The sequence below is a fragment of the Lepus europaeus genome, chromosome 21 (assembly GCF_033115175.1).
Source record: "Lepus europaeus isolate LE1 chromosome 21, mLepTim1.pri, whole genome shotgun sequence".
Lineage (NCBI taxonomy): Eukaryota > Metazoa > Chordata > Mammalia > Lagomorpha > Leporidae > Lepus > Lepus europaeus.
This window is the reverse complement of record NC_084847.1, coordinates 8,588,217-8,611,160: the sequence shown is the minus strand read 5'-3', so window position 1 is coordinate 8,611,160 and position 22,944 is coordinate 8,588,217. Positions and strand designations below refer to the sequence as shown.

Here is a 22,944-nt window from a genome sequence, read left to right as displayed (position 1 = left end):
CTTTATCCAGTCTTCAGTTGATGGACATTTGGATTGATTTCATATCTTAGCTATTGTGATTTGAGCTGCAGTAAACATGGGAGTACAGATACCTCTTTCACAGGCTGATTTCATTTCCCTTGGGTAAAATTCTAGGAGTGGGATGGATGGGTCACATGGTAAGTCTATATTCAGACCTCTGATGTATCTCTATACTTTCCTCCATACTGGCTTTAGCACTACAGAGTATTGTTTACCCACCAACAGTGGATTAGGGTACCTTTTTCCTCACATCCTCACCAGCATTTGTTGTTTGTTGATTTCTGTATGAAAGCCATTCTGATGGGAGTGAGGTGAAACTTGATTGTGGTTTTGATTTGCATTTGCCTGTTGGCTAGTGATCCTGAGCATTTTTTCATGGGTCTGTTGGCCATGTGGATTTCTTCTTTGAAAAATGTCCGTTTAAACCCTTTGCCCATTTCTTAATTAATACTGGATATTAATACTCTATTTGCGTAGTTTGCAAATCATTTCTCTCATTCTGCCAGTTGTCTCTTCACTTCACTGAGTGTTTCTTTTGCAGTGCAGAAGCTTCTCAATTTGATTTTGGTTTCTTTTTTGTTTTTTTAAAGATTTATTTTATTTATTTGAAAGACATAATTACAGAGAAGCAGAGACAGAGAGAGGTCTTCCATCTTCTGGTTTACTCCCCAGATGGCCACAACAGCCAGAGCTGTGCCAATCCAAAGCCAGGAGCCAGGAGCTTCTTCCAGGTCTCCCATGTGGGTACAGGGGCCCAAGGACTTGGGCCATCTTCTACTACTTTCTAAGACCATAGCAGAGAGCTGGATCAGAAGAGGAGCAGCCAGGACTAGAACCAGTGCCCATATGGGATGCCAGCACTTCTGGTCAGGGCTTTAACCCATTGTGCCACAGCACTGGGCCCCAATTTTTTTTTTGTGATTGCCTGTGCTTCTGGGGTCTTTTCCAAGAGCTCTTTGCTTATATGTCTTGTAGGGTTTCCCCAGTGTTCTCTAATAAATTAATGTTATTAGGTCATAGATTTAGGTCTTTGATCCATTTTGAGTGGATTTTTGTGTAAGGTAGGAGTATTATTTCATACTTCTGCATGAGAAGACCCAGTTTTCCCAGCACAATTTGTAGAGGAGACTTCCCTTGCTCCAGGGATTGATTTTAGCTCATTTCTTAAAGATAAGTTGGTTATAGAGACATGGGTTGATTTCTGGAGTTTGTATTCTGTTCCATTAGTCTATCCATCTGTTTTTGTGCCAGTAGACAGGCTGTTTTGATTATAACTGGCCCGTAGTATGTCTTGAAATCTGGTATTGTGATGCCTTTGGCTTTGTTTTTGTTGTATAAGATTGCTTTAGCTATTCAGGGTCTCTTGTGTCTCCATATGAATTTCAGAACCGTTTTTTTCTAGATCTGAGAAGAAATGTCCTTGGTATTTTGATTGGTACCACATTGAATCAGTAGATTGCTTTTGGTGGTATGGACATTTTGGTGATGTTGATTCTTCCAACCCATGAACATGGAAGGTTTTTCCATTTTTTGTGTATTCTATTTCTTTCTTTAATGTTTTATAATTGTCATCATAGAGATTTTTGATGTCCTTGGTTAAATTTATTCCAAGATATTTAATTTTTTTGGGCAGCTATTGTGAATGGGATTGATCTTAGAAGCTCCATCTCAGCCACTGCATTGTATGTGTATAGACAGGCTATTGATTTTGGGACTGGCACCGTGGCTCACTTGGTTAATCCTCCACTTGTGGTGCCAGCATCACATATGGGCGCTGGGTTCTAGTTCCAGTTATTCCTCTTCCAGTCCAGCTTTCTGCTGCAGCCCAGGAGGGCAGTGGAGGATGGCCCGGGTGGTTGGGCCCCTGCATCTGCATGGGAGACCAGGAGGAAGCACCTAGCTCCTGGCTTCGGATAGGCGCAGTTCCAGACGTAGCAGCCACTTTGGGGGTGAACCAATGGAAGGAGGACCTTTCTCTCTGTCTCTCTTTCTCACTGTCAAATAAAAAAAAAAAAGGCTATTGATTTTGTGTGTTGATTTTGTATCCTGCCACTTTACCACATGGTTTTTGTTCTGCAGTATGCTAATGTGATGTATCACATTGATTGATTTGCAAATGTTGAACCATCCCTGCATATCAGGGATAAATCCCACTTGGTCCAGGTGAATAACCTCTGATGTGTTGATGGATTCAATTGGCTAGAATTTTGTTGAGGATTTCTGCATCTATGTTCAACAGAGAAATTGGTCTGTAGTTCTCTTTAATAGTTGCTTCTTTTTCAGGTTTAGGAATTAAGGTGATGCTGGCTTCATAGAAAGAATTTGGGAGGATTCCCTCCCTTTCAGTTGTTTTGAATAGCTTGAGAAGAATTGGAATTAGTCCTTTTTTAAATGTCTGGTAGAATTTAGCTGTGAAGCCATGAAGTCCTGGGCTTTGCTTTGTTGGAAGGGTCTTTTTTACTGATTCAATTTCTGTCTTGGTTATGGTTTTTGTTTGTTTGTTTGTTTGTTTTTAGAATTTCTATGTCTTCATGATTCAATTTAGGTAGGTTGTATGTGTCCAGGAATCTACCCATTTATTCTATACATTCTTTGTAGTAATTTTTTTAAAAGATTTATATTATTTATTTGAAAGACAGAGTTACAGATGAAGTAGAGACAGAGAGAGAGAGAGAGAGGTCTTCCATCCGCTGGTTCACTCCCTAGTTAGCCGCAATGGCTGGAGCTGTGCCAATCCGAAGCCAGGAGCCAGGAGCTTCGTCTGGGCCTCCCTCGCGGGTGCAGGGGTCCAAGGACTTGGGCCATCTTCCACTGCTATCCCAGGCCATAGCAGAGAGCTGGATTGGAATAGGAGCAGCCAGGACTAGAACTAGAACCCATATGGGATGCCAGCACTGCAGTCCAGTGCTTTAACCCACTATGCCACAGCACTGGCCCCTGTAGTAATTTTTGATGATGATTCTTTTTAATTCTGTGGTGTCTGTTGTTAAATTTCCTTTTCATTTTTGATCTTACTAATTTGAGTCTTCTCTCTTCTTTTTTTGGTTACTTGGTGTGTCAATTTTATTTTTTTCAAAAAACCAGCTCTTCATTCTGATTTTTTTTTTTTTGTATTTATTTGACAGGTAGAGTTATAGACAGTGAGAGAGAGAGAGAGAGACAGAGAGAGACAGAGACAGAGACAGAGACAGACAAAGGTTTTCCTCCCACTGGTTCACTCCAAATGGCCACTATGGCTGTTGCTGCACCGATCCAAAGCTAGGAGCCAGGTGCTTCCTCCTGGTCTCCCATGCGGGTGCAGGGACCAAGGACTTGGGCCATCCTCCACTGCCTTCTCAGGCCACAGCAGAGAGCTGGACGGGAAGAGGAGCAGCTGGGACTAGAACCAGTGCCCTTATGGGATGCCGGCGCTGCAGGCAGAGGACTAACCAAGTGAGCCACAGCACCCGCAGGCCCTAATTTTGCTGATCGTTTGTATTGTTTTGTTGGTTTTTATTTTGTTGATTTCTTCTCTGATTTTAATTATTTCCTTTCTCCTACCTGTTTTGGGTTTGGTTTGCTGCAGTCTTGCTAGGTCCTTGAGATGCATTGACAGCTGGTTAATTTGGTGTCTTTCCAATTTCTTGATGTAGGCTCCAATTGCTATACACTTTCCTCTTAACACTGCTTTAGCTGTATCCCATAAGTTTTGATATGTTGTATTGTCATCTTCATTTGTTTCCAGAAAAATTTTTAAATTTCTTCAGTGACTCACTGTTCATTTAGGAACATGTTCAGTCTCCATGTGTTTGCATATGACTCGGGATTCCTGAGTTGTTGATTAGCAGCTTCATTCCATTGTGGTCAGAGAACATGCATAGCATGATTTCAATTTTTTTTTTTTTTTTTTTGTATTTACTGAGAGTTGCTGTATGGCCTAGTGTGTGGTCAATCCTAGAGTAAGTTCCATGCACTGGTGAGAAGAATGTATATTCTGTGCCTGTAGGGTAGAAAGCTCTGTAGATACCTATTAGGTCTCTTAGGTCTATAGTGTTAAGTCTTTTGTCTCCTTGCTGGTTTTGTCTGGTTGATCTGCCCCTGGCTTAAAGTGGGGGTATTGAAGTCCCCCATTATTACTGTTTGAGTCTATGTCTCCCTTTAGATCCCTTAACATTTCTTTTTTTTTTTTTTTAAGGATTTACTTTAAAGGCAGAGTTACAGAGAGGCAGAGGCAGGGGGCGGGGAGAGAAGGAGGGAGGGAGGGAGGGAGGTCTTCCATCTCTGGTTCACTCCTCAGATGGCTGCAATGGCTGGCGCTGCACCGATCTGAAGCCAGGAGCCAAGAGCTTCTTCCAGATCTCCCACATGGGTGCAGGGGCCCAAGGACTGAGGCCATCTTCTACTGCTTTCCCAGGCCATCAGCAGGGAGCTGGATCAGAGGTGGAGTAACTGGGACTCAATCTGGCGCCCATATGGGATGCTGGCACTGCAGGCAGCAGCTTTTACCCACTACACCACAGTGCCAGCCCCAGATCCCTTTACATTTCTTTTAAATAGCCAGGTGCCCTGTAATTAGGTGCATATATATTTATAATAGTTAAATCTTCCTGTTGAATTGATCCCTTAATCATTATAGAGTGCCCTTGTCTCTTTTAACAGTTTCTGTGTTAGTCTATTTTGTCTGATATTAGGGTGGTTACACCAGCTCTTTTTTGGTTCCTGCTAGCAGAGAATATCTTTTTCTACCCTTTCACTTTCAATCGGTGTGTACCTGTGTTGGTGAGATGTGTTTCTTGTAGGCAGCAAGTAGATGGGTTTTATTTTTTAAATCCATTCAGCCAGTCTGCATCTTTTAACTGGAGAGCTGAGACCATTTATATTCAAGGTGATAACTGATAAGGAATGACTTGGCCCTGCCATTTTTCCATAAGTATTCCTTTGTACTTTTACTGGGAGATTGTCTGCTTTACCCTTCTTTCATAATGATGCCCATGTTTCTGTGTTTCTGTGTGTAGCACATCCTTAAGCATCTTTTGGAAAGCTGGATGAGTGGTGACAAACTCTTTCAATTGCTATTTGTTATGGAAGGTCTTTATTTCACCTTCATTCATAAATGAGAACTTTGCAAGGTATAATATTCTGGGTTGACATTTTTTTTTTTCTCTTAAGACTTGGAATATATCTCGCCATTCTCTCCTAGCCTTTTAGGGTTTCTGATGAGAAGTCAGCTGTGAGTCTAATTGGAGATCATCTGAAAATAATCTGGCAGAAACAGAGTAATCTGGGTTTCTCTCATGCACATTTTGGAATCTTTTCTTTATGTTATACTCTGGAGAGTCTGACTACAATGCGTCTATTAGAGTTCTATGTGCTTCTTGTACTTGGATGTCCCATTATTTCTATAAGGGAAGTTTTCTGTAATTATTTCACTAAAAAGGTCTTCTAATCCATTCTCTCTTCCCACACCTTCAAGAGCTCCTAAGACCCATATATCCTGGGTCCTTTGATAGTATCCCAAAAATCTCCAACACTATTTTTTAGTTTTATGATTTCTTCTTTTTTTTTTTTTGTCTAACTGTAAATTTCTAGCCATTTTTCTTCGAACTCAGATATTCTTTCTTCTGCCTCAGTGAGTCTGTTAAGACTTCCCACCCACCACATTTTTATTTGATCTATTAAATTCCTCATTTCCAATATTTCAATTTCTTTTTAAAATCTCAATTTCATGGGAAAATTTTTATTTATATTGGGTATGGATTTCTTTAATTTGTGGATTTGCTTATAATTACTTCTAATTAATCCTACAATCGGTTAGTTTTAATTCTATTTCTGGCATTTCTTCAATCTCTTCATCTTCACATTCTAGTATTGAAATGTTATATCCTTTGGTGGCATAATGTTGTCTTCTTTATTCTTGTTTCTTGAACTTCTGCATTTATTTTTGGACATTTGTGGAGATACTTGTTGGTTTATTTCTTTCTTTTTCCCTGTGATGTCTTTTATCTTTGGACGAAGCCTCTGTGGCTTAGTGGAGTATCTGCTCTTTGAGTGAATACCCAGAGGTGTGTGCTGGGTGTGGCCACGGAGCTCTGTTCAGTGCTCTAGGGTAAGGGGAGTGTCTAAGGTGACACCAAAGCTGATTGTGGTAAATCTCTTTTAATCGGAGTTTGGGGGGTGGGGGTTGATCAGTTCTTTTGGCATAGTCTCATGCTCACCTCCTTTCCTCCAAGGAGTTCAGAGCCCGTGTGCTAGCCTCAGTGGGTGTAATTTTCATGTATGCTTCTGCAAGAGCCACACAAAGGGTCTGTGCAGTCCTCTGTGAACACGAGTCCTGTAGCAATGACCCTCACCAGGCAATCAGGGAACCCCGAGCTGTGGAGTCGCCCACAGTGACTGCTCAGAGACCCAGCCACAGCCCTCCCACACAGCCAGTGCTTTCACAGTTCTAGCACCCAGTCCCGTCAATTTTCCCTACCAGACTCAGGAGTCTCCTCTCAGCTGGTTGCTGGGTACATGGTCGCAAGCTAGTGCAGCTGTTATGGATGTCCAAAATGGTGCCCGCCTTCTCTCAGCTAGAGGATGCCAGTGCTCGGTGGTTGGGGAGAGGGAAACGTGCCCTCTCCTCCCCTTTTGTTTTTCTCTTTAGGATGGCAAGGTGCACCACCTCCCACTGGGCTCCAAGGTTCATACCAGGCTCTTCCTGCAGCTTTATCGCCCATAGTTTGGCCTGCTGCAGTCTGGCCCTACGTCACTTTCCAAAGCTGCTACTGAGGCTCTTGCCTGCTGAGGTCCTGAGCAGTGTGTGTCCATACCCTCCATATAGATCCACTGTGCCCTTCTAATTTGCGTGGCATTTCCCCTGCAGTTTTCACCCTCTTTCCCAGGATTCCACTCTCTCCATCTTTTTAAAAAATATATTGTATTTATTTGAGAAGTAGAGTGAGAGAGGAAGAGACAGAAAACTCTTCCATCTACTATTTCACTCCACAAATGGCTGCAATAGCTGGAGTTGGGCTGATCTGAAGCCAGGACCAGCATCTTCTTCTGGGTCTCCCACATGGGTGCAGGGGCCCAAGGACTTGGGCCATCTTCCACTGCTTTCCCTGGCCATAGCAGAGAGCTGGATCTGAAGAGCAGCAGCTAGGACATGAACCAGCACCCATATGGGCTGCTGGTGTGACAGTGGAGGCTTAGCTGTCTATGCTACAGCACCAGCCCCTACAATGTTTCTGTAACTTTTCCCCCTGTTCTGCCATTTCGGAATCCTCCCAATTTATAATCCCCACGTGCACTTCTTTATCCCAGTGGGTGGTCTGATGACCCAATAACCAGTGCCCCTCTCAAAGGAAGCTTGTTTATACTGGCAGCACCCTGTGGCTCCTGTCTGACATGTGTCGGTATACTCCCACCAAGAAAGCCCCTGTCTAGGAGAGACTCTTGACTGGGAGGAGAGTTAGGATGTGAGACACAGAAGAAACAATTTGAAAAATACAGGAAGTAACAAAAGTATTTTATTACAGAGCTCTGAAGAAGAGTTGTGGCCATAACAAAAAAGAAAAAAAAAGTTGTGGCTATAAGGGCAGATGGGAAGTCTGGAGACAGCAAGGAGCTCAATCAGCAGGAATTTGAGTATGGGGCTGGCTTGGTGGCACAGCAGGATGAGCTGCAGCCTGCAACACCAGCATCTCCCATGGGTGCTGGTCCATGCCCCTACTGCTCCGCTTCCAATCCAGATCCTTGCTAAATGTGCCTGGGAAGGAGATGACTCAAGTCCTTAAGTTCTTATATCCATGTGGAAGCCCCAGATGAAATTCTAGACTCCTAACTTTGGCCTGACCCAGCTCTGATCACTGTGGCCATTTGAGGAGAAAATAGTGGATTGATGATCTCTTTAACATTGCATTTCCAATAAATCAATCTTACAACAAAAAAGTGAGTGTGAGGGACCTATGGGACTAAAGTCTTCATGTTGGCCCATGTGTGACACTCAATTTAACTTCCCTCAGGGTGTTCTAATTTGAGTGTTTGGAGTAAACAGCATGTTGGGACCAAGTAACAGTCACTGGGGCCTATCTGTGCAGTCTGTGCCAGGTGTGGGGTCAGTGGGGGTGAGGCAAATAGGCTGTATCTAGCTGTCCCACTGGGAGATAGGCAGCCTGAGGCGGCTGTTTAAGGCAGTTAACTGGAGGGAGTACACCGAGGAACTGGGAGAAGGCAGAGCCTTGCTTCTGGTATGAGAAAATGCAACCTGCATTCAAAATGATGTTGAAGCAACCTAAGACTGTAAAGAATTTACTAAACTCATTCTTTACAGAGGTCCTGTATCAGAGTTCTTATTCTCACATAATAGAACTGGTTAAATAAGGAGAAAAGGGTGAGGAGAGAGGAGGAGAAAAAGGCAGGCAGGCAATGACAGAATATAGGAGGGCAGTACTGCCTTCATTTCGTACACTGAGAAGGGAGGCTCAGGGTAGAATGCATTGCCGAAGTCACAGACTCCACATCTGAATGTGAGGTTCACATGCCAGCACCCATGCTGCCTTCCAGGGTAGTCGGGGAAAGCTGCCACACTACCCAACGTTCCGGGGCAAGTGTGCTGCTTTGCCTGGGGATTCTTCTGGTCTGAGAGCCACTGATGCTAGACTTGGCAAAGGGTGACAGCTGGTGGAAAAGGCCATGCAAACTATCCTGTGTCTATTGTTGATCCTGGAGTCAACATGGTTCGGTCAGACAGGCAGGGAAGTAGGTTGGGTGTGGGAAAAGCAAGTATAATCTGAATCTATGTCTGTCACCACTCCAACCTTCATACCCTGGCACCCCGGGAATCCTGGGCTCTAGGAAAATCATGGTGTGGCACATGGACACGCCTTGTACTCAGGACAGCTGAAGGTGGCTCTTGATGGCAGCAGTAGGCCTGTGAGCCAGCAAACCAGCCACTGCAGTGCTGGGACCAAGCACGCTACCTGTCACACTGACGCTAGTACCAACCTTCAGAATGTCAATCATGACACTGGCTCTATTTGTGCTGCCCAGCTTTGAGGCAATATTTGTGACCAATAGTAACCTTGAACCAGCTGGGAACTGCAATCCAGGGACAGGTAGCTCCAGCTTAACTAGCAGGGACACAGCCCAGAACCCCCACATCCATCTTGTAAGTCTCAAAGGGTAGCAGAGGGCACTTCGCATTGAAGACCAAAGGTTTGCTTTCCTGGTCTACCTTGCAGCTTAGACACGCGCCTCAGGATAAGCCAATCAGATGTGTATCTGAGCAATACATGATCCCATATGCGATCCCATGGCTTTTCCTGATACTGTCAATGTTTAGCTCATCAGACTGGTTCTACTGCTTAAATGAAGGCAGAAAGGCTTCCCACTGCAAGCCAGGTACTTCCTGGGTTGGGGTGGGTGTGTTAGTACCATGTGACTGTGGGCAAGACTTTCTCATCCTTAGCCTGGCTCTCTTCTGGTGTCTTTGGTAGGTAGGTAAAGAATCTTGCCCTTGCCTCTACAAAAGACAAGAACTACTGTGGTACCTGAGCCCACACCGCTATGATGTCTGCTGTTATCAGCCTTCCTGCCTCTTGCCATCACTGTGAAAGCTCCTTACTTGAGACTTGTGCACCAATCAACTTGCCAGATGCTGACTTGTTCAGTAGCTTCAATTTTAGTGTTAGGCACCAAAACCTTGCTCACGGGGCCAGGTCTCTCTCTCTCTCTCTTTTTTTTTTTTTTTGACAGGCAGAGTGGACAGTGAGAGAGAGAGGAAGGCAGAGAGAAAGGTCTTCTTTCCATTGGTTCACTCCCCAAATGGCTGCTATGGCCGGTGCACCGCGCTGATCTGAAGCCAGGAGCCAGGAGCTTCTCCTGGTCTCCCATGTGGGTGAAGGGCCCAAGCACGTGGGCCATCCTCCACTGCACTCCCGGGCCACAGCAGAGAGCTGGCCTGGAAGAGGGGCAACTGGGACAGAATCTGGTACCCCAACCAAGAATAGAACCCGGTGCGCCGGTGCTACAGGCGAAGGATTAGCCTATTGAGCCACAGCACCGGCCAACGGGGCCAGGTCTTTATTTAGCAAGTGAATGTCTAGTCTGCATCAATGCAAGGGTGAAAAGTCATGTTCATGGAGAATTCTTGCCCTGTGCGGCAGGGCACCCCCCAGTCACTGATTCTGAACAAAACCTCGTAGAGGGCAGTCCATCCCCTCAGATATGGTTCAGAATCTGGCTCTCTCCGTTTTCATGTTCTGGAAAAGACACAAGAGTCTGAAAAGAAAAATAACTTTCTTATTGAAGATGTCAAGGCATTCATACAACGCCAAAGGAAACCACTCTTTATTCATTTTTTAAATCTCAGAACTTTACCTATCAGGAAAGAATGCTATTTTTGTTTTTACCACATGCCAGATTGAGTTTTCCAGTTGGTCTCCTCTGGGCCCCGCATTACCCTGCAGTCGCTGTTCACACGTCAGAATTTCTTGGCTACCTGTACCAGAGGCACCTCAAGTCAGTGTTCTCTCAGGTACAGGTGTACAAGAGATCGCTCTAAGAGCCCCTTAGTGTTATGTTCCCTGAGTACTGATGGCAACTAGGAAATGAGCAAATGGTAGCATTTAGGGAATCAGCTAATTAAAGCCTTAAATTTGAGGCTGAAATAATGGATCCAACAATGCTTTCTAAGAGATACTGTAAGTTTTTGTGTATGTAGCACACAATATAAGTTAATTTGTAAATGTAACTATACACGGATTCAGGAAAACTCTCCAGACTATTTCCCTCCCCAAAGAATGACAAACTCTACCCCCTCCCCCAACAAAAAGGAGGTACACAAATTAATAACCCACTTAGAATTTAAACAGACTGGGAGGATATTTCTTTTCTTCAAATGTTAGTTGAGACACACCCCAGGGATGATCTGGCCTTGGTAAAGAGAGCACTTTTTCTTGCAGTATAACTGAGCACAGCAGGTCACAAACAGCCATTATCAACAGAATATTCCATGGTTGCCTGTAGTCTAGGGCTTCTGATAGCAGCAGCAGCAGCTCCATAGTTACCAAAGGTATTGCTCACAACACACCTTAGCAACATGTGTCCATGATAGTGTATCTTTTACAATACAGACATTAAAAGTACACACTGAATGCAAAATTCATCAGAAATTCATGAAACTAGAGGTGACTTACAACATACAGAAGAAGACTGTTCACAATCTGAAACAGCCCTTAAAAATGACAAATAGTGTTACAGAAACATTGTAAACAAAACAAATACAAAAAAAATTCAGAAGCAAAACATATAATTATTGAACACTTTTTTTTAGGTAAGATTTTCAGAAAAACCAGGGATAGATTTTATATCACAAAATGGTCCATATCGCCCAAAAATGTCTTTTGACTGGACAGTAAAATAATATTTGTTGGAAGCTAAAAACTGAGATAAAGTACAGGCCATGGGGAGTGGTAAAGCTTTAATTTCTCCAATCTTCTTCCAGATCAACTTACTGTTGGAGTCCTCGTGGCACAGGAAGAGGTGGTAGCTTTCCACAGGTGCACACTTGGGGTTGATTCTGGAGATGTTCCAAGTCAGAGCAATGCCCCTGGGTCTCAGCACCCGTTTCACTTTGAGCTCAGGCTTCTGGGGAGGCAGCGTATCTCGAATTTTGTCTACTAGCTCAGGTAGTGGTGGTGGTGGCTCTGGGAGAGGTGGCAGGTGATCAAAGGAATCAAGAACCTAGAAGCACATTAGTAAGAAAGTTTAGCCAGTTAGTTTGGTAGACACTGATTATTTTAAAGGGATCAAGTAGAGTTGTACAGACAGATATTTTCCATTCTTTTTTTTTTTTTTTTTTTGGACAGGCAGAGTGGATAGTGAGAGAGAGAGACACAGAGAGAAAGGTCTTCCTTTTTGCTGTTGGTTCACCCTCCAATGGCCACTGCGGCCGGCTCATCGTGCTGATCCGAAGCCAGGAGCCAGGTGCTTCTCCTGGTCTCCCATGCAGGTGTAGGGCCCAAGCACTTGGGCCATCCTCCACTGCCTTCCCGGGCCATAGCAGAGAGCAGGCCTGGAAGAGGGGCAACCGGGATAGAATCCGGCGCCCCAACCGGGACTAGAACCTGGTGTGCCGGCGCTGCAAGGTGGAGGATTAGCCTGTTAAGCCACGGCGCTGGCTGATATTTTCCATTCTTTACCAAAATAATAAAAGGATATTTCAAGAATATGTGAGCTGGATTCAGACTTTATTTTTTTTAGCATAAGTCTCTTTTGGAGTTAAGATTTCTATACTTTGGAATATCACCAGTCCAGAATGGGTTAAATTTCAGACATTCTGGATACCATTTCTGTCATTTCCAAATTCTGTTCTGAAACATATTAATTTACATGAAAACCATCAGTGCGTGACAGCACCTATTTCCCTCTACTTATTTCAACAACAGCTATTACTCTGTTTGATTTGAAAGGCAGAGAAACAGGGACAGAAGGAGAAAGACAGAGACCCAACTCTCATCTGCTGGTTCCCTCCTCTAATGCCTGCAATGGCTAGATCTAGGCTAGCCTAAAGCCAGGAGCTGGGAACTCCGTCTAGGTCTTTTATTTGGATGGCAGGGTTCAAGTCCTTGGGCCATCTTCTGCTGAACATGGGGAGCCAGAGCTGGGAGTGGAACCAGGCACCCCAACAAGGGATGCAGGCACCCCAAGCAGTGCCAAATGCCTGCCCCAGATGTTACTTTTAAAACAAAAATATTTCTAATTTGTTGGGTGAAATTTCTAGTTTCTGGGAAATGCAGCAAAATTATTTTAATTATGCTAATAAGCAGATTCACAATAGGACATTTAAAAAAGCAAATCAAAGTGTACCAAATGTTCTTTCAAGAGTAAAACAGGCGCCGGCACACCGGGTTCTAGTCCCTGTTGGGGCGCCGGATTCTATCCCGGTTGCCCCTCTTCCAGGCCAGCTCTCTGCTATGGCCCGGGAAGGCAGTGGAGGATGGCCCAAGTCCTTGGGCCCTACACCTGCATGGGAGACCAGGAGAAGCACCTGGATCCTGGCTTCGGATCAGCAAGATGCGCTGGCCACAGCGGCCATTGGAGGGTGAACCAACGGCAAAAAGGAAGACCTTTCTCTGTGTCTCTCTCTCTCACTATCCACTCTGTCAAAAAAAAAAAAAAAGTAAAGCAGGTACTTCTACAGAGCATTTCATCTCAGTACCTGGGTTGCATTCTGGGCTGCTTTCCGTGCCACTGGGGTTGTTTCTTTGGTGTTTGAAACAGCTTTCAACACTGACTCCAAGGTTGACACCGGACTTTCTGTGAACAAGACAAGGTTGAAAAAGTAAAAGTGTATTTGCAATAAATCCATTCCATAGCCTCTAAGCAGAAAGTTTATATTGTAGGTGTTAATAACTAAAATTACAAGAGTAAAATACCTTTTTGAAAAAACGCTCAAATGTCAAAGGTACTGAATGTACACAATTTTCCTTCATGGTGACAAAATTCTCTGTAATGTAAACACATGTGTCACTAGCAACAGGGAAGGCGGTCTATTTACACATGGGAGAGGGATCCCTGCTCAGTGATCCTAGAGGTGTATTCTCTATTAGACCACACAGGATGCCTGCAACACAGGGCCATTCATGTTCACAAATAACACACACAAGTCTTGGAAATTCAAGTGAAAAATTATGCAGGTGAGGGTTAAAGAATTCGCTACTGATGAGGCATCTGTGTTAGTTTGAAAGAAATTTGGTATCAATTGTGGACTGGGGGAAGGAGGGACAGAAAGGAAAGTGGGGAGAGGGGAGGGGGAGAGGAAGAGTGTAGTAGGTGCAAGAATATTTGAAAACAAGGGAGGAGAGTATATACAGGGATGGTTAAGGAAATGGGTTCATGTTGGAAAGTATTAGGACTACCTGGACAGCTAAGTTACAGAAATCTGAATAAATCTAATAAACAGTAAAAATCCTGTGACCAACAATATAACCACATAATACACTTCACGAGTCTCCCAAATGGAATTTTTTCTAAAAAAGATTTCTTTGACATGAGTGATGGGAGCAGGAAGTGGTGAGGAGCGAGGCTGGCATGTGGTGGGAAGAGGGAAAGAGAGGGGAAGAGAGGGGGAAAGAGAAGTAAAGAGTAATAGAGGGAGAGAAGGAGAGAGAGGGAGGGAGGGAGAGGGAAGAAGGGAGTGATAGGGAGAGAGAGAAACAGAGATATCAAGGTCCTCCATCTGTTGATTCATTTCCCACATGGCCACAACAGCCAGAGCTAGGCCAGGCTGAAGCCAGGAGCCAGGAACACCATCTAGTTTTCCATCATGAGAGGCAGCAGCCCAAGCACTTGGTCCATCATCTACTGGCTTTCTCAGACACATTACCAGGAAGCTGGATTGAAAGCAAAGCAGACAGGACTTGAGCCTACTGCTTGATACGGGGTGTCAGTGTTGCAAGCCATGGCTTAATCTGCTGCCACAACGTTGGCCCCTGTACTTTCTGTGGACTGACAAGGATAACCAAGGTTTTGCATTGTTTCACAGCTGCTTTATTAGTCACTTGATTTACTACTAAAAAACCTTTTTAGGGGCCAGCATTGTGGCACTCATGGGTTAAAGTGTGTTTAATTTCTAAGTACTAAGGGATTGTTTGGCTATCTTTCTGTTACCTATTATGGTGTTATGTCAGAAACTATGCTCTATATTATATAATCCTTTTACATAGACTTGTTTTACAGTATAGAACCTGATCTATCTTGTTTCATATGCACTTAAAATACTGTATATTCTGGGACTGACATAGCGAGTTAAGCCACCACTTGCCACACAGGCAGCCCACATTCGAGCGCCAGCATCCCATACTGGCGCAGCTTACAGTATAGACTGTTGTTCCAATCCAGCTCTCTGCTAACGTGCCTGGGAAAGCCGAGGAAGATGGCCCTAATGCTTGGGCCCCTGCTACCTAGTCGAAATGGAGTTCTGTGCTCCTGGCTTTGGTCTGGATCAACCGACCTGTTGCAGCCATTGGGGGAGTGAACCAGTGGATGGAAACTCTCTCTCCCTCTCTGTCATTCTCCCTGTCAAATAAATAAATATTTAAGAAAAAAAAGAGTATATTCACGTATGGTTGGTTAGGTGGCTGATAGTGTGGCTTAAACTTCTATAGCCTTGCTGACCTTCTGCCTCCAACTTTTATCAACTACTAAGTAGCAGTGTTGGAATCTCCAATTATAACTTTATTTTTCTATTTATTGTTTCAGTCCTATAAGTTTTTGCATCAAGGCTTTTGCCATTTACTTAAGTGAATACACAAGTAGATTACTATGTTTTCATGTCAATATTTTCCTTGAGGTCTACTTGTCCAATAACACAGCTACTCCAGCTTTCTAATGGTTATCTTCTTTTATCCTTTTACGTTGAACCTATTTGTATTTTCTGTGTATTTATATTAAAGTACACAGGTAACAGTTACCATACAGTTGACCCTTGGTTTCCTACCTAGTATAACCATGTCTGATTTTTAATGGAGTCCTGAGATCATTTACATTTCTTATCATTAGAGTTGGGTTTAAACTTACCATCTTGTCCTCTGTTTGCTGTAAGTCTTATTGGCTCTTTATCTGCTGTTCTGTGGCTTATCTTGGATTGAGTATTTTTAAAGTCCCATTTTATCTCCACTGTTGGTTTACAAGCTCTACTACTGCTTCAGAGAAAAAACTGTTGCTGTAGGTACTACCATTATGTATCTTTAACTTACCAAGTCTATATTCAAATAATTCTCATATAACCTAAGAGCCTCATAAAAGCATACTTCCATTGTTTTGCCCTCTTTTGCTCCATTGTCCTCATGTTAACATTTGTATATAGCATCAACTCCATAATCTGGTGTTATTTTACTCAGTGTAGATCTAATTTGCATCTGAAATTATTATTATTATTTCCTTTCACTTGGAGAACTTTCTTCATTTTGATAGTGAAAGTTCACTGGCAATAAACTATTTGCAAAGTCTTAATTTTGCTTTCTGTTTTGAAAAACACCTATGAATTTGCCAAATATAGAATTTTAGGTTCATAGTTATTTGAAATGATGACATTTGACATTCCTGGCTAGGAACCTTGGATTTCTTTGTAATATCTGTAGTTTATCTTCATTTTCTTCTTTATCACTTTTTTTTTTTTTAAGATTTATTTATTTATTTGAAAGTCAGAGCTACACAGAGAGAGGAGGAGAGGCAGAGAAGTCTTCCATCTGCTGGTTCACTCCCTAACTGGCCATGACAGCTGGAGCTGCGCTGATCTGAAGTCAGAAGCCAGGAGCTTCTTCTGGGTCTCCCAAGTGCAGGGGCCCAAGGACTTGGGCCATCTTCTACTACTTTCCCAGGCCATAGCAGAGAGCTGGACTGGAAGTGGAACAGTCGGGTCTTGAACCGGCATCCCACTATAGGTGGTGGCTTTACCATCTACGTCACAGCGCAGGCCCCATTGCTGTTTTTTTAGGAACTTGATTATGAAGTGTTGCTATGTTTGTGTTTATCTTGGTTGGAGTTTATTCAACTTCTTAAATACATGGATTTATACTTTTCGTTAAATTTGGGTGAGACCTTATAACTGATTCCAAGCCCCCAGGAAATTATATTTTATTTCTTTTTGTTTACATCTGAGACAGAGGATACTGTTGCCACTTTGCCTCTACATTTTCATATCTTATCCCTGTTTCTGCTTCTGTGTGCATAATACTACCAAACAATCTAGGTTGTCTTTCAATGGGCAAATGATAAATTAAGGTAAATCCATACCATGGGCTACTGCTGCTACTTGGTAATAAAAAGGAACACACTAGTGATACATAACAACAATGTGGATAACCCTGGACAATCACACTGAAGGAAAGATGCCAATCTCAGAAGGATACATATTGTATCACTGCATTTATGTGACATCCATGAACAGTGATGAGGGACTGAAGAGTGGTTGCCTGGATTAGGTACTGGGGCAGGAGGTAGTGTGTCAAGTTAGGGAAGTCTGACGGAGCCATGAGGTGACAGAACAGTTCTACTCTCGGATTGTATTGACAGTTACACAAGTCTACATGTGATAAAACCACAAACAGCTATAAATACACAAGCACAACAAAGCAAGTTCATAAGTAGGATTAGTGTAATTTGAGTTGTTAGCCTTCCCACTTTCTTAAAGAAAAAAAAAATCCTTTACCTGTGTCGCAGATGGATAGACCTTCTTTTGTCAAATCGATTACACAATCAAGTTTCCTCATCTCTGCAGCCTGAAAAATTGTTAAAAAAAGTTTTGCTTTAAGAGCAGAAAATGTTTTCAAAGTGAAACACGTGATTTTTAAATTATCATTTAGAAGCTCTAGCTCTTATGGTTTAACTACTATGAAAGAAAACCTCTTTCACATATTGAATGGTTTCTGAGAATATGACTAACAGTCAAAAAACTTGGTCTAGGCCAGTGCCGCGGCTCAATAGGCTAATCCTCTGCCTGCGGTGCTGGCACACCGGGTTCTAGTCCCAGTCGGGGCACCGGATTCTGTCCCGGTCACTCCTCTTCCTATCCAGCTCTTTGCTGTGGCCCGAGAGTGCAGTGGAGGATGGCCCAAGTGCTTGGGCCCTGCACCCGCATGGGAGACCAGAAGCACCTGGCTCCTGGCTTCAGATCAGCGCGGTGCGCCGGCCGCAGTGGCCATTAGGGGGTGAACCAACGAAAAAGGAAGACCTTTCTGTCTCTCTCACTGTCCACTCTGCCTGTCCAAAAACAAAACCCTTGGTCTATGAGCATGGCTGTACCTATGTTTACCATTAGCTGTCTACTTTCCAGTGTATAAGCTAAACTGGAACCTGGTCATGCTAGCACATTTGTTTATCAGTTACTCTTACCAGTCAGACAATAAGCCGGCGTTTAACTTAGTCTGGAACTCAGATGCGTTAACTAAAAACTTTGACATTAATTTTTCAATTATGGTAACTAGTCAGACATTAATACAATGTATAGGTTGGAAGGGAGCCTGGTTATGCTAACTCATCACACATTAATTTATCAGTTATGCTAACCAGTCAATGTATGAGCTGGATAAAACTTGGTTATACTAACGAGTCAGATACTAATTTTCCAATTATGTTAACCCATCAGACTTCAATGTGTAAGCTGGATGCAAACCTGGTTGTCTTAACTAGTCAGAGACTAGTATAGTGTTTAAACTTAACTGGAACTTGGTCATGCGAAAAAGTCAGACATTAATTTGTATTTGACACACACAAATTAGGGGAGGAAGGAAACCTACCTCACCTCATCCAAATACGTAGCCAAAGAATGACAAAACTAAGTTACTCCAACACATAGCAACTCTATAAAATTTCTAGGACATATTTAAATGGACAATAATTAGAAACATTATTTATTACCTACCACAACTTCTGTTTCCACATTAAGTGAACTACTAGAATTTTCAGATGTAACTTTCCTCAGATCTGAAAGAAAATTATTAAAATGAAAATACATCTGACAAATTTACTAAACTATTAAATACTTACAGACTTTGTAACAGATAAACATTAAAACACATTAACTGGTAATCATGTATTCATAAAAATAACTCCATTGACTTTGTTGTTCCAAAGATGAATAATCTAGTAAAGAAAACAATTATGAATCAAAAGATTTTTTTTCCTTTTGTAACTTTACAACCATATTGCTAACACTTTTTTGGAAAATCTACTTGGATATTATTTTAGCATTTGAAAAAATAAACCTGAAAATGAACACAATGTTTTCTTCAGGACAGACTGCCTGAGATGGCTTAGGAGCACTCTTCCTATGGCTAGTAGAAAGCCTTAGATAAGTACTTGACATCTTTTGTAATCCTTAATTCACAGTCTCGACAGTCCAAACCAAAGGACAATTAAGTAGCTATAGAACTGGAGTAGAAGCTTCCTGAAATTAAAATGCAAGTATTCTAATATGGTAAAAAAAATTTTTTTTTTTGATTAAAAACTTCAGGGCCAAACAAGATGGCTATTTTAAGAGATGAAATTTATCACTTGGCCGGCGCCGTGGCTTAACAGGCTAATCCTCCGCCTTGTGGCGCCGGCATACCGGGTTCTAGTCCCGGTTAGGGTGCCGGATTCTATCCCGGTTGCCCCTCTTCCAGGCCAGCTCTCTGCTATGGCCCGGGAAGGCAGTGGAGGATGACCCAAGTGCTTGGGCCCTACACCTGCATGGGAGACCAGGAGAAGCACCTGGATCCTGGCTTCGGATCAGTGCGATCCGCCGGCCACAGCGGCCATTGGAGGGTGAACCAACGGCAAAAGGAAGACCTTTCTCTCTGTGTCGCTCTCTCTCACTATCCACTCTGCCTGTCCAAAAAAAAAAAAAAAAAAAGAAATTTATCACTGGAAATCTAAGGTTAAAGTTTTTTATGTAAGTCTAAAAAGCACAAACTCTTAAGAAGCAACCTACATATTACAATGAAGACAAAAGTTTAAAAAAAAAGAGACAAGCTTTAAACATAATGTAAACTATAAGATAATTTAACAAATAAAAAACAAAAAGATATAAAAAAACAAACCACCAACACCAGCATGCAGCCAGGGTTAAGAAATTTAAAAAATGATAAAAATGAAGCAGTTTTATGACTTGTAAAAGTTTAAACAAACATAGTGAAGAAACAAGTGACCATAAATTAAGAAATCAGGAACAAATGGTAATTATATTAGGAATCATTTATGTATTTAGGTAATATTAAACAGATGAAAATTGGAACATTTTAAAGAAGAGACCTAAATTTGTTTTATTAAAACATATTATTTTAAACATTGGTTTAACTTTAAATTTGATAGATCATATTCTAATCAATTTAAGATACCTGTTGGATTTGATGTAATTGGAGTTGTCAAATTAGGACTTTCCACAGAAACCAACGTAACATCATCACTGTTACTAAAATGATAAAAAAAAATTGAAAACAAAAATAAACTAAACATGCATAATCAGGTTTAACATGCAATTAGTGGTTAGAACTCCTCTATGTTAACATTTCATAACATGTTTTATACAGTTGTGGAAGGCAATAAATACAAGCACCGAAGAAACACTATGTATTACTGATTCAATTATATGGCCAAAAGTTCATGGAAATCCAGTGACAGATCCATAACACTTAGTAGGGAATTATTCATAATGAATATATAAATATATGTAAATGTATAAACAAAAATCACTCAAGTACATACACTAGCCCTGTAACTGAAAAAAACCCAGTGAGACCTAGAAAGACTCATTGTTTCCTAATAAAAAAGCTATTTTTTAAAAAAAGATTTATTTATGTATTTGGAAAGTCAGAGTTACGGAAGCAGATGCGTAAGAGAGGTCTTCCATCCTTCCCTCAAACAGCCCCAACGGATGAATCTGGGCCAGTCCGAAGCCAGGAACCTGAAGCCTAGAGCTTCTTACTGGTCTCCCAAACAGGTGCAGGGACCCAAAGACTTGGGCCATCTTCTGTTGCTGCATCGGAAGTGGAACAGCCAGGACTCAAATCGGAGTGCATATGGGATGTCGGTGCTGCATGTGGCTTTACCCCACTATGCTACAGTGCTGGCCTCAGTAAAGCAATTTTTAAAAAACTGCTACTACTCTATATTATATCACTACAACAGCAATATTTACCATGAATTTTCTAATCTCAGGCAATGATAGTAAATGATACTGATGACAGTCAGAAAATATTCTGAGCCAGGAGATTATTTTCTTGATCTTTTCTGCCCCTACTTTCATGATTTTGATCAAATTTGAATTTTTAAACACACAAAAGCCTATCTGTTGGTTTTCTCCCTCCCTACATGCCTGCAACAGCCATATAGAACTGGAGCTGAGAGTCAGGAACTCGATCAAGTCTCCCACACAAAAGACAGGAACCCAATTACTCGATTCGTCACTGCTGCCTCCCAGGCTCTGTGCTGCAGGAAAGCTGGAGTCAGGAGCTGGAGCTTGGAATGAAATGAATCCAAGTATTCCTATGTGCGATGTGAGTGTCTTAACCGGCTCCTCAACTGCTATGCTACATACCAATCCAAATCTGACATTTTAAATCAGAATTTTGTTAATAAAACCTCGAGACGAATTTAAGCTCATTAAAATGCTACATGAATTGCCTATACAGTGTAGTTATACGATTTTCTTGTATATATGTCTTATATTTTTAGTATTTGCATTTAGATCTATGGCCCATTTTGAGTTAATTTTTGGATATAATATCACTTTTACCCTCTAGTTATTATTCTAGAAACATTTATTGAAAAGAGACTATTTCCCTATTAAATTACCTTAGTTATAAACTTATGGACTACTAGTGTCCATATTCTCTATTCATTGAACTATATACCTACCCTTATGCAAACATCATTGTCTTCATTACTATAGCTTTTATAAATCTTGAATGTAGGTAGTATAAGACTTCCAATTCTGTACTTCTTCTATAAGAACATTTTCCTCTTCAAAGTCTTTGCATTTTCATACAAAATTTTCAACAGTTCGTTACTTTCTACCAAAAATGCTGCTGGGATTTTTATTTATACTGTATTTAATGTTTAAAACAATTTAGATGAGTGACAGCTCAATAATAAATTTTCTGATCCTCAAATGTGGCACATCTTTTTTCTTATTTTTTTTTAATTCCTCTTAGTTTTTACTATTACTCATTTCCTTTAATTTCTTTGGCAAAATTTGCAGTCCTAGGTTTACACATACTTTTGTTTATTCCTATGTATATCATATCCTTTGATATTATAAGTGACTTTAAATTTCAAATTTCTATTGCATGTTGCCTATACATAAAAGTACTATAGAAAAATAGTACTTTTTAGTACAAACTATATAGAAATACAAAGATATTCTCTATTTACCCACTTACAATTTTTAGGATTCCACATTACTTTATATAGCCACAAATTTCTATCTAGTACCATTTTCCTTCTGTCTGAAGAACAGAAAATTTGTTGTGGCTCAAATCTTTTGACACACGAGTCTCACAGTTTTTAGTTGAAAAAGATTGCTGGGGCTGATGCTGTGGGGCAGTGGGTCAAAGCCCCAGACTGCAGCACCAAGATCCCATATGGGTGCCAGTCCAAGTCCTGGCAGCTCCACTTCCAATCCAGCTCCCTACTAGTGTGCCTGGGAAAGCAGAGAGGATGGCTCAAGTCCTTGGGCCCCTGTACCCACATGGGAGACCTGGAAGAAGCTCCTGGCTTCAGACTGGCTCAGCTCTGGCCATTGCAGCCATCTGGGGAGTGAGCTAGTGGATGGAAGACCTCTCTTTCAAATAAATAAGTAAATCTTTAAAAAGACTGCTGTCACATGCAAGTAGAGAGCACTAAGGCTAGAAGCACAGTGGGGAAGGATAACGGGTCCCAAGTCACAGTTAGGAGGCAGAGTAGTTCTAACGCTAGAGACATCACGGTCTACAACAATTATGCAGTTCAAAATAACTAAAGGCTTTCAATGTATAAAATATAGTAATACCTGAAGATACAGAAATGCTAATTATACACTCAATACATCATCTGCATGGACTCAATTATATTACGGCACTTCAACAATAAGTAAACTACTGTATGTTAAAATATTTTCAAAGTCTTTTTCCCCAAAAAAACTTCTGAAATATATTTTCATTTGGTATTGAATTTTTCTTTTTAAAGACTTATTTATTTGAAAGGAAGAGTTACAGAGAGAGAGGCAAAGACAGAGATCTTTCATCCACTGGTTCACTCCCTAAATGCTGCAACGGCCAGAGCTGGGCCCATCCAAAGCCAGGAGTCAGGAACTTCTTCTGGGTCTTCCATATGGGTACAGAGACTCAAGCACTTGGGCTATCCTCCACTGTTCTCCCAAGTGCACCAGCAGGGAGCTGGATCAGAAGTGGAGCAGCTGGGTCTTGAACTGGAGCCCAT

The 22,944-nt window shown here is 41.8% G+C and overlaps 1 protein-coding gene across 4 annotated transcripts in view; it reads right to left on the bottom strand.

Moving 5' to 3' along the window:
- Nucleotides 1-10,061: 10,061 nt before the first annotated feature.
- Nucleotides 10,062-22,944, bottom strand: part of ATF7IP2 (activating transcription factor 7 interacting protein 2) — a 70,176-nt gene continuing 57,293 nt past the window's right edge. For 3 of the 4 annotated variants that reach the window (XM_062180956.1, XM_062180955.1, XM_062180957.1), the window contains 5 exons: nucleotides 19,866-19,939; nucleotides 18,410-18,471; nucleotides 17,198-17,267; nucleotides 13,205-13,302; nucleotides 10,062-11,727 (listed from right to left, as the gene is read on the bottom strand). In XM_062180956.1, the coding sequence (XP_062036940.1) occupies nucleotides 11,314-11,727; nucleotides 13,205-13,302; nucleotides 17,198-17,267; nucleotides 18,410-18,471; nucleotides 19,866-19,939 (718 nt within the window). In that variant the 3' untranslated portion in view covers nucleotides 10,062-11,313. Of the gene's footprint in view, nucleotides 11,728-13,204; nucleotides 13,303-13,421; nucleotides 13,493-17,197; nucleotides 17,268-18,409; nucleotides 18,472-19,865; nucleotides 19,940-22,944 lie in introns of all 4 variants that reach the window. The other variant, XR_009864753.1, reaches the window with a different exon arrangement.